This window comes from Sinohyriopsis cumingii, chromosome 10 (genome assembly GCF_028554795.1).
Source record: "Sinohyriopsis cumingii isolate HCF-2022 chromosome 10, ASM2855479v2, whole genome shotgun sequence".
Lineage (NCBI taxonomy): Eukaryota > Metazoa > Mollusca > Bivalvia > Unionida > Unionidae > Sinohyriopsis > Sinohyriopsis cumingii.
Window position 1 is genome coordinate 95,760,189 of NC_142970.1, and position 13,469 is coordinate 95,773,657.

Sequence of the window (13,469 nt, forward strand, 5' to 3'; positions counted from 1 at the left end):
ACAATGGCTTCAGCAGACAATAATGATAACAATGGCTAAAGCAGACAATAATGATAACAATGAATACAGCAGACAATAATGATAACAATGACTATAACAGACAATAATGATAACAATGACTATAGCAGACAATAATGATAACAATGACTATAGCAGACAATAATGATAACAATGACTATAGCAGACAATAATGATAACAATGACTACAGCAGACAATAATGATAACAATGACTACAGTAGACAATAATGATAACAATGAATACAACAGACAATAATGATAACAATGAATACAGCAGACAATAATGATAATGACTATAGCAGACAATAATGATAATGAATACAGCAGACAATAATGATAACAATGGCTATAACAGACAATAATGATAACAATGGCCACAGGAGACAATAATGATAACAATGACTACAGTAGACAATAATGATAACAATGAATACAGCAGACAATAATGATAACAATGACTATAACAGACAATGTTAACAATGACTATAGCAGACAATAATGATAACAATGACTACAGCAGACAATAATGATAACAATGACTACAGCAGACAATAATGATAACAATGAATACAGCAGACAATAATGATAACAATGAATACAGCAGACAATGATAACAATAACTTCATCAGACAATAATGATAACACTGACTACAGCAAACAATAATGATAACAATGACTACAGGAGACAATAATGATAACAATGACTAACAGACAATAATGATAACAATGACTATAGCAGACAATAATGATAACAATGACTACAGCAGACAATAATGATAACAATACTGCAGACAATGATAACAATACAGCAGACAATAATGATAACAATGAATACAGCAGACAATAATGATAACAATGACTATAACAGCCAATCATGATAACAATGACTACAGTAGACAATGAAAACAAAGAAAACAGCAGACAATAATGATAACAATGACTACAGCAGACAATAAGGATAACAATGACTACAGCAGATAATAATGATAACAATGGTTACAGGAGACAATAATAATAACAAATACTACAGGAGACAATAATGATAACAATGACTATAGCAGACAATTATGATAACAATGACTACAGCAGACAATGATAACAATGACTACAGGAGACAATAATGATAACAATGACTAACAGACAATAATGATAACAATGACCATAGCAGACAATAATGATAACAATGACTACAGCAGACAATAATGATAACAATACAGCAGACAATAATGATAACAATGACTATAACAGACAATCATGATAACAATGACTACAGTAGACAATTAAAACAAAAAAAACAGCAGACAATAATGATAACAATCACTACAGCAGACAATGATAACAATGACTACAGCAGACAATAATGATAACAATGACTACAGCAGATAATAATGATAACAATGGCTACAGGAGACAATAATAATAATAAATACTACAGGAGACAATAATGATAACAATGACTATAGCAGACAATTATGATAACAATGACTACAGCAGACAATGATAACAATGACTACAGCAGACAATAATTATAATAATGACTACAGGAGACAATAATGATAACAAATACTACAGGAGACAATAATGATAGCAAATACTACAGGAGACAATAATGATAACAAATACTACAGATGACAATAATGATAACAAATACTACAGATGACAATAATGATAACAATGACTACAGGACACAATAATGATAACAATGACTACAGGAGACAATAATCATAATGACTACAGGAGACAATAATGATAACAATGACTTCAGGAGACAATAATGATAACAAATACTACAGGAGATAATAATGATAACAATGAATATGGCAGACATTAATGATAACAATGACTATAACAGACAATCATGATAACAATGACTAAAGCAGACAATGATAACAATGAATACAGCAGACAATAATGATAACTGACTACAGCTGACAATAATGATAACAATGGCTACAGCAGACAATAATGATAACAATGACTACAGCAGACAATAATGATAACAATGACTTCAGCAGACAATAATGATAACAATGAATACAGCAGACAATAATGATAATAATGACTATAACAGACAATAATGATAACAATGACTACAGCAGACAATAATGATAACAATGACTACAGTAGACAATAATGATAACAATGAATACAGCAGACAATAATGATAACAATGAATACAGCAGACAATGATAACAATAACTACAGCAGACAATAATGATAACAATGACTACAGCAGACAATAATGATAACAAAGAATACAGCGGACAATAATGATAACAATGAATACAGCAGACAATAATGATATAAAATGAATACAGCATGACAATAATGATAACAATGACTACAGCAGACAATGATAACAATGACTACAGGAGACAATACTGATTAAAAAAACTACAGGAGACAATAATGATAATGACTACAGCAGACAATAATGATAACAATGACTACAGCAGACAATAATGATAACAATGAATACAGCAGACAATAATGATAGCAATGAATACAGCAGACAATGATAACAATAACTACATCAGACAATAATTGTAACACTGACTCCAGCAGACAAAATAGATAACAATGAATACAGCAGACAATAATGATAACAATGACTACAGCAGACAATAATGATAACAATGACTACAGCATACAATGATAACAATGACTATAGGAGACAATAATGATAACAAATACTACAGGAGACTATAATGATAACAATGACTACAGAAGACAATAATGATAACAATGACTACAGGAGACAATAATGATAACAAATACTACAGGAGACAATAATGATGACAATGACTACAGGAGACAATAATGATAACAAATACTACAGGAGACAATAATGACATGCATTAACTGATGGACAAAAAAACAATACATCCAACCAGACAAAGAAATCTTTATTTTTTTCAATCCACAGGATGAAAATTTCATATCTGTTCAGCAACAGATTACAACAGGGATTATATAAATTAACTTGATAATTACCACTGTTTGGAATATCCAAACTCATTCTATGTTTGACATTAATATTGTCATAAATTATATGTTAAACATCTCAAAGAACAGCCTATGATATTCTTGCAAATTAGTAGTTCTGACAAACTAATGCAGTTAATTATCAAATGGATTACCCTGAGATGTCTGATGATTGTCTCTGGCTCATCTGTCTCAACACGAGATCTCATATTTTCGCTGTTCAGCCAATGTAAGAATGCCTGCATGTCCTCTACAAGGTAATGGCTGTCATGGAAAAACTGGAATTTGCAGAATAACAATAAATTTATTAATTTTGTTGTTATAAATATAATACTTTAAAGTTATTACTATGATGAAAGGGGTAGGTACTACAAAGCTTCTATTTGGCCCAAAAATATTTTTTTTTCTTCAAAAAAGTAGTTTATCTGATAATAACATAGTAAAGAATTTATCAACATTCAAAAAAATTAAATTCCAATTGATTTTTACAAATTATTGATGACATCATAGACATATGCTCATGATGTCACATTTAGATAAAAAATACCTATTGTGCGACAAATGAAGGTATTTTTAAAAAATTACTGTGGTCCACATGCAACAACCAATTTTATAAAATAGCAATTTTTTATATTACAAATGGAGGTGTTCTGAAAAAATTAAGATGATCCACATAAAACAATCTTTTTTATATGTTTACAGAATATAAAGGTAGGCGTGAATAACCTTTCACAAGAATATCTTTTGGTTGTCACATGTGGACCATGTGAGAAATGAGAAAGTTGAAAAATAATGAGCAAGCCATTTGAAATGTGCTGACTCAATGTCACTATGTTGAATCACTATAAATGTACTTTTATAAGGCCAGAAATTACAGGTAGCCCTTTACATGTGTACATGACCTTTTATTTGTATAAGGACACCTATAAGCGTATTAAGTTAATGACTTGCATTTCACTTACTAGGGAAGTATACGTAACTTGTAAGTGAAATGCCCAATCAACCCATATGTCAATAATAAAGTGATATATACAAGTATTAAGTTAATGGATCACATTTCACACACAAGTGAAATATATGTAATTTATAAGTGAAATGCCTAATTTTCATATGAAATGGCTAATCTGCATATGAAATGTCTAATTTGTTTATACAATTCTAATCCATTACCCAAATGTCACTTATAAGTTACCTATAAATGACAAGTCACTTAAAAGCCCTGTATAAGTAATAAATATAATAGAACTTAATGGCACATATCGGTTTTTCCCACATGGTAATGAGTAAAACATGAAAATTTCATGTTACAAAATATGGCTAAAGTATTCTTGAAAATTTCATATAACAATTATGCATCTAGTAATTTGTAAAAATTTCATATAACAATTATGCATCTAGTAATTTGTAAAAATTTCATATAACAATTATTTATCTAGTAATTTGTAAAAATTTCATATAACAATGATGCATCTAGTAATTTGTAAAAATTTCATATAATTATGCATCTAGTAATTTGTAAAAATTTCATATAACAATTATGCATCTAGTAATTTGTAAAAATTTCATGCTACTTGAAATATTTTGTTTCACAGCCTAATGGAGTGCAGAAATTTCTGTAAAATTAGTGCATATAGAAAATTCAGAACAGAATGAAATATATATTTCAATGGCTAAATAGTTTTTGTTGATACATATTTAGACAACTCAGAGTAATAGAATGCATTGGGTATTTTCACCCATAGCTTGTAAAAATAATCCCACATTTTCTAGCCAAGCTGTTTATACTCATATAAAAATATGTAATTATACTATGGCGTTGTGTAGTGTTCAAATCCTTTAAATTTATTCACAATATAAAAAATGGTGACTTATTTAAATAATTTAAAAATTCTTTAGCTCTAAATAAATCATAAAATTGTAAAGAAAATGCATATATGTTCAGAAATTACTTAAGTCAGCATTCACTTGAAAGGCCAAGATAAAAGAATGAACACACTCAATATGCATCATGGTGTTCCTAGGTTCAATAACCCAAAATGACCTGAACAAGAGTAAATCTTGTTTTTTTTTTAATGGACATTACGGCTTCTAAAACTGACAACAAAGACATCTGGCTACTTCATCATAAAACTTTACTCAGCTCTAAATCTTACATGGAAAATATTTTGACCAATCAAAATACTGAACTGATCAATATTCTGACCAATCAAAAGGCTGGATAGGTTAATATTTTGACCAATTGTAAGGCTGGATAGGTAAATATCCTGACCAATCAAAGGGCTGGATAGGTCAATTTCAAGTAAGATTTCAAAGTCCAGAGTAACATTTCTTACTAAAATTGACAAGTCCAAATTTATAATGGGGAAATCTGAGTTGTTACTAGTACCTTACGTAGATTGTGAGAACTTGCAGTATATGATTAAAAAGTTTAAAGTACTCACTTGTTGATATTCTGCAGCATTCTGTAAATGAATTTCCATACAAGTTGATACAGTGGAAAGCCATGTCCAACTGTTTCGTAGGGCATACACACAGTCCTAAAGAAAAAAACAAACAAAACAAATTGAACAAGTGGTTGTCAGCATCACAGGATAATCTGCCTGCATACTAATAATTTTTTTTGTAATTTTGATTATACCTAAGCAAGTACATGTAATGTGGTTTCATTGTCTTAATGGGTGTCAATTTTTGTGGTTTTGTTTTTGAAAAAAGGAAATTTTTGTGGGTATTTAAATTTTGGGATTTGTTTCCATCTAGTCTGCACACTTTATAGAGTAATCTATTCAAACAAACTAAAGACCATGAGATTATAAAAATATGTAAACAAAAGACAGTGGTCACTGTAATGCCATTAAGAATACAATTCTAACACCTGTCAAAACCAATGCTCTACACCCTGTTTTCATCCAACAATACAGTCAACAAGAACAAGTTGCATTGATACAGTGGCTGAAGAGGAGTAAATTCAAATTATGTGGAGAAAACCATCATTCCTTGCGTCATCGACACATGTGACCAACAGCTCCTTGCCCAATGCAATAACCGGGATCTGCCAATTGACACTATGTACAAAAACTGTCAAACTGCAAGGAAAATGGTTACCTGAAAAACCATCCCTTTTTTGTGCCTGTTCCATGTATGGCAGTAAATAAATACTATAACAAAATGAAATCATATGACTGATATGTTCAACAGATCATAGAGACCATGTGAAAAAAGGAAAAGTCAATGGTTAAGACAAATGCGTTCTATCAGTGGACCTTTGAACATTAACACTCAAGCTGCTTCATGATAATTAGATAACTGCAGTTCTTGCAAAAATATCAAAGATTGGACCTAATGATCCATATCTTAATAAAAGCCGAACATGGGAAATTCTGCAATTTCTCGATTTTTATGTGGCTAATGTCTGTGCGTCCAAGAAACCTTGTTTGACAAGGTTTATTTACTGGTTTTGTCCAATGCTCAGTGAAGCATGAGCTTTATGACTATAGTGTAATTGGTGTGTGAACTTAGTGTTATTTGTACTACAAGCGACAGTTCTAGTATTTCAACGTCTTGAACTTACTTGGATTAAAAAAGTGTCAAATGAGATGTGCTTTCAAGAGGGTACACACTGTCACAAGGTTTGCTACCTTTTAAGTAGGAGAATAAATGTTTGCATTGTGCTTTGTGTACGTTACTTAGACGGATCACGACTGTGGCTAATCAATGAGAATTACAGAGAATAAAGTGCAATTATTTTGTGCAGTTCTTTTTGACTGCAGCAACACCTGAATGATTAGGTACAATATACATTAAAATAAGTCTATTTTTTAAAAGATATGTTATCTGCTCTTTCATTTTCAAAATTTCTTGTACTTAAATAGTATGCTCCATTATCATCAACCTTAGTGATTTCAAGACAAGGCAGTGAATGGAACCAACACAAGGCAGTGAATGGAACTGACACAAGGCAGTGAATGGAACTGACACAACGACACAAGGCAGTGAATGGAACTGACACAATGACACAAGGCAGTGAATGGAACTGACACAAGGCAGGTACTGCAGTTATACAATACGAAATACTGTAAAATTATTTTTTTTATATAAAAAAGGCTTAAAGAAAACAGAGATAAATATTTTCTTACATTGATCAAGTTGAATTTACAAATAGCTATTTTGATCATTAGGAATGTATGTTGGAAAAATGGGGAAGGGGGAGAGGGTTATCTGAATTTTGTTCGTTTTTAAATTTATGGTTCAATGCAACCATGAAAATTAGTATCAGATGAGAAAGTGAAACGACAGTATGTTGTATCATGTTTTAGTAAGTGTTTGTGTTTTGGGGGATTTTTAACGTAGCTTTCAACAATTTTAGTCAAATCACTATGATATATATATAGTGTGAGAGTCTCGCCATAAATGTTATGAGTATATGTATTGCTGGAAAATGTACTGCTGTACATATGTACTGCTAAAAAATGTACTCCTGTACCTATGTGCAGCTGGAAAATGTACTGCAATACATACGTACTGCTAAAAAAATGTACTCCTGTACCTGTGTACAGCTGGAAAATGTAATGATATAACTATGTACTGCTGGAAAATTTACTGCTGTACCAAAGTATTGAAAATTTACTCCAGTACCTATCTACTGCTGGAAAATTTACTCCTGTACCTATTTCGTGCATAAAAATGTGCTGTCATACCTATGTCATGCTGGAAAAGTCAATCTTGCATTAGTGACCCCACTCTTCAGGCTTAAATGTTGTGTTGTTGTGTGGGTTTAACATCATTTCACAGCACAGAATAGACTATACATGGCATCCAGTATAAATGGGAGAGAAGAACCCATGGAAGACCCCAACATGAACAACTGAGTAACAGGAAGCTACTGGCAGCTTTCTCACATTGACCAAGCCCAGACTCGAACTCATGAGGACAGATGCGAGATGGCAGTGATCAATACAAGTAAGCAATTTAGACCACTTGACCACTTGGGGCCCCAGTTTTATAATGTATGCCTGTACTCACCCTGTGCATTCTGGCTGAATCCTCCATGTGCTCATTTCTAAATATGCTGTCAAACACCTGCTCCCTCTCCGTCAGGTAGATGGCTCTGTCCTCAAACTCAGACTGAACATTCTGAAAGTATCAGAAAATACTGTCAATCTGGTTTTTTTAGTAATGTACTAATTGTTAAGATTCTGTAGCTGCCACAAAATGATAAACTGAGTTGTTGTTTTTCTGGACAAGTTTCACTATCAACAAAACAACTTTGGGCAACTAGTCTTGAAGACCAAAACCCCCTGAACCTTGACCGTCCTTTGAAGAAAAATCTTGTGTGAAAAGCAAAATATACTAATATATCCTGTTCCACTTATTATTAGGATAATCCACTTTTGTCAATTCAACTCAAACTGACCTCATCATTACATTCTGCCATCATCAATCCGACATAACTTTTTACCTCTAGATAGCGCTACGAACTCGGAGAGAAAATGGACATAAAATTATGTACTTGTGATTTCTGTTTCTTGTAGAATAGTTAAGAAACTTCTTATGCAATGTGAATAAACATGACATCAGTCCTGTGAAGGGAGATAATAAAGCCAACAAAAAATATGTGACCTATAAAAATCTTCCATTCCTGACAAACAATAATATCATTGAAATATTCTGAAGAATTTATACTTTTTTGTCCTCTAATTACCGTACAAACCTGGAAGAGATTTTCCACTTCAGTGACATACAAGATTGTCTCCAGACATCTCTTTTTCTGTAGAGCTTGATCCTGGAATGGAAATTTATAAATGCTATCTTTAAGCAGCTATCTATAGTGCAAGAATGATTTGAGCATTTATTGGGGGGGGGGGGTAGCTGCTACCAGGAGGAAAAATGTGTAGGAAAACATCTTCAGGGGAAAACCATGAGTATGCTGTAAATGACATGACTGTACCAAGGAATGTGACCATATATTCAGAGGCTGCACTGTGACTTCACTTTACCAGAAATACCTAGAAATGGACAATTCTGGTAAATGATGGGAATCAAGTGCACAAGTGTATGAAGATGTAAGTGAAAATAAAGAAAAGTTGGGGACATCAAAAAATAGTTCAATATGAGAGGAGGTTAAAGATGGGACTTACTGAGTTACAACAAGTTTGATTGTGAAAAAAAAACAATCTCAAAACGTTGTGTGCCGAAAATAATGTCAGCCCTAAAGTCCTGATAATCAATGTGTATTACACCTGCAGAAATAATACAATATATACTCCTATATAAGTCAGATCCAACTGCACACTATGTACACCCAGATCCAACTGCACACTTTGTACACCCATATCCAACTGCACACCATGTACACCCAGATTCAACTACACACCATGTACACCCAGATCAAACTGCACACCAGGTATACCCAGATCCAACTGTACACTAAGTACACCCAGATCCAACTGCACACCATGTACACCCAGATCCAGCTAAACACCGTGTACACCCAGATTCAACTACACACTAAGTACACCCAGATTCAACTACACACCATGTACACCCAGATCCAACTGCACACCATGTACACCCAGATCCAACTGTACACCATGTACACCCAGATTCAACTACACACTAAGTACACCCAGATCCAACTGCACACCATGTACACCCAGATTCAACTGCACACCATGTACACCTAGGTCCGAATGCACACCATGTACACCCAGATCCAACTGCACAAAATGTACACCCAGATCCAACTACACACTATGTACACCTAGATCCAGCTACACACCATGTACACCCAGATTCAACTACATACTATGTACACCCAGATCCAACTGCACACCATGTACACCCAGATTCAACTACACACCATGTACACCCAGATCCAACTACACACTATGTACACCCAGATCCAATTGCACACCACGTACACCCAGATCCAACTGCACACCATGTATACCCAGATCCAACTGCACACTAAGCACACCCATATCCAACTGCACACAATGTACACCCAGATCCAACTGCACACCATGTACACCCAGATCCAACTGCACACTAAGTAGACCCAGATCCAACTGCACACCATCTACACCCAGATCCAGCTGCACACCATGCACATTCAGATCCAACTACACACTATGTGGACCCAGATCCATCTGCACACCATGTACACCCAGATCCAACTGCACACCATCTACACCCAGATCCAACTACACACTATGTACACCTAGATCCAACTACACACTATGTACACCCAGATCCAACTGCACAAAATGTACACCCAGATTCAACTACACACCATGTACACCCAGATCCAACTACACACTATGTACACCCAGATCCAACTGCCCACCACGTACACCCAGATCCAACTGCACACCATGTACACCCAGATCCAACTGCACACTAAGTACTCCCATATCCAACTGCACACCATGTACACCCAGATCCAAGTGCACACCACCTACACCCAGATCCAGCTGCACACCATGTACATCCAGATCCAACTACACACTATGTGGACCCAGATCCAACTGCACACTATGTACACCCAGATCTGACTACACACTTTTTACACCCAGATCCAACTGCACACTATGTACACCCAGATTCAACTAAAAACTATGTAGACCCAGATCTTTGCATAATGTGTCAGAAGATCTGGGTCGATGTAGATTGATAGCATAAATCAGAAGAACAAACAGACCTTGATCTATTATCTGTGATAGCAAATCAGGGACTATGTTGTTTGCTGCTGGACCCAACTTATAAGTGAATAAGTACGGTATGTAAATTACATTTTTAATGCTGGAAGGGTAATTAAAGTTTGAAAATACAGAAACTAGATATAAGTATCCACCAACTATTGTATAAGTTGGTGGTTAGCTGTACCAATATTAATGAAAGTTAATGAACAACAGTTTCTATTTTTATTTTGAAATAGAGCCCAAGTTTCACAATAAAACATCTAAAGAATACAGAACCATTCTATTTGATCTTCAAACATTTACCATGAATGAAAACTGATTTAAACAATTTTTTTTATATAAAAATTTCCTGATGGAGGGTACAACACATTTTTTTAGTTTTTTGTTATTTCATTATCTTTTTATCATTCGTTAAATATCAGATATTTGTATTAATATCTTCCTGAAATAAATTTGATGGACTAGATCTTGATGCAAACTTTAATTTAATTTAATTTCATGAAAAGAAATATTTTAAAGCAGGCTCATCATTTACTATAAAATTAAACCCAGCCCGAATTTAAATTTTCTACTCTATTTTGTTTCAACTAACATTTACCAAATTTGGCTTTTCCCACAAATAAGTTATTTTAGTCACAGTTATCAGCAATTAGATACGCTAATACTGATTGTCAATAGTTTCATAGCCAATACAAGTATAATGGTATAATTCCCTTTTATTCTGTTACCCACTGTCACACTTTATCAATTTTTTGATGCATCAGGATTGGCTTTCATCCCTAATTGCATGGCATGACCAATCTAAATAAAGTTATTACTCTGATTAAAGCCTAGAGATAAGTATATTATTAAATATTTCACAGCAATCAGCTTTGAACCTTGCCAGTGCATTTCCACTTCCCATCAGGTGGATAATTCAGCACAACTTGTAAATGTGTTACTAATGACGCTTGTAGAACATGTATTATACCAGTTTATGTGTAAGACTATTTTATTTATAATAAGTTTCAACAACTTTACCTAAAGTCACACAGTGCTCCAATTCACACATTTTTACACTGACAAAGTATTGAAAATACAGGGGGAAACATACATGTAAAAAAAAACAGTGTCAAAATACATAATACAGTGCCACCTAGCATCTCAATACCTTTCCTACAATACTGGCATAAGGCAGGTTTGGCTGAAGAAATGATTTCCTGGAAAAGGCATGATGGGTAAGACTAGAGCAACTGCAATGGCTCATCACTACAAAGTATTTACTTTATTTGCTACATACTCCAAAACCCCCATTTCAAACCTTGCCCAGTATGGACACCCAACCCCAGAAAGTGAGCTTGCAGTCATATGGTACAGCTTCCTGCTATGACTGCAAAGATGTGTGATTTGGATTTTTGACATAGCTTTAACAATTTTTCAGTCATATCGCTATGATATCTGTAGTGTGACAGTTTATAGTGATGTCTAGCACTGGGGCATCATGTCACAGACATGTAGCATGATATCCCACCCAGTCACATTATCCTGACACCAGGCTGACCAGTCCTAACACTAACCTGTTAATGCTGAACGCCAAGCAAGGCAGCTGTTAGTACCATTTTTATAAGTCTTTGGTATGACTCAGCCAGGGATGGAACCCATGACCTCCCACATCTGAGGCGGATGCTCTAACCACTAGGCCACCGGAGTGGTTTTTAAAGAAGGCAGGGACAAGCCTAATGAACTGGTTCAAAGAATGCAGGGATAAGTCTAACAAACTCATTTAAAGAATACATGGTCAAGTCTAACAAACTGGTTCAAAGAATGCAGGGACAAGTCTAACAAACTCATTTAAGGAATGCAGGGACAAGCCTAACAAATTGTTCAAAGAATGCAGGGACAAGTCTTACAAACTCATTTAAATAATGCAGGGACAAGCCTAACAAATTGTTCAAAGAATGCAGGGACAAGTCTAACAAACTCATTTAAATAATGCAGGGACAAGCCTAACATACTAATTCAAAGAATAAAGGCAACAAGATAAGGGACATTTTGGATAAAAGACTCCAGATGAGCAAGAACTCACTGTATAGTGAATTTTTAGCTAAAGAACTCAAAAGTCCTTCGCAGCATATTTTACCTCAGTACACAGAGCAAGTACTGGATAGAGTTGTTAACCCAGTTCAGTGGAATGTGTTCAACAATAATTCATTGAAATATAATCCCCTGTAATCTCTTATCTCAACTATTTCTTTGAATCTTTGTACAAAAAACACAATATAAGGCCCTCTTTGTTGTAGCTCAGTGATAGCCATCTGGGAATTTGTAAATAGGCATAGATATATTTGATAGTATGTAGACTTAATTTTAATATGTGTCATATAGTTACATTTGATAGTATGTAGACTTTATTTTAATATGTGTCATATAGTTACATTTGATAGTATGTAGACTTAATTTTAATATGTGTCATATAGTTACATTTGATAGTATGTCGACTTAATTTTAATATGTGTCATATAGTTACATTTGATAGTATGTCGACTTTATTTTAATATGTGTCATATAGTTACATTTGATAGCATGTCGACTTTATTTTAATACGTGTCAGGTATTATGTAGTTCACTCAACATCGATCTTTGGAGCCATGGTGGCTTGGTGGTTAGTATGCAGGACTCGCAACTAGAAGGGTGAAGGTTAGAATACTCTACGATGTTGGTCTCAGACATGCACTTTACCATATATACTCACTTATAAGTCAAGTTAAACTGCAAACAACAAAAGATCT

At 34.0% G+C, this 13,469-nt stretch overlaps 1 protein-coding gene across 5 annotated transcripts in view; it reads right to left on the minus strand.

Moving 5' to 3' along the window:
* Positions 1 to 13,469, minus strand: part of LOC149790609 (microtubule-actin cross-linking factor 1, isoforms 6/7-like) — a 376,630-nt gene that overhangs the window by 230,894 nt on the left and 132,267 nt on the right. For all 5 annotated transcript variants that reach the window (XM_089972718.1, XM_089972715.1, XM_089972716.1 and 2 more), the window contains exons 5-8: positions 8,712 to 8,783; positions 8,024 to 8,134; positions 5,446 to 5,541; positions 3,160 to 3,282 (exon numbers count right to left, since the gene is read on the minus strand). In XM_089972718.1, the coding sequence (XP_089828844.1) occupies positions 3,160 to 3,282; positions 5,446 to 5,541; positions 8,024 to 8,134; positions 8,712 to 8,783 (402 nt within the window). The remainder of the gene's footprint in view (positions 1 to 3,159; positions 3,283 to 5,445; positions 5,542 to 8,023; positions 8,135 to 8,711; positions 8,784 to 13,469) is intronic.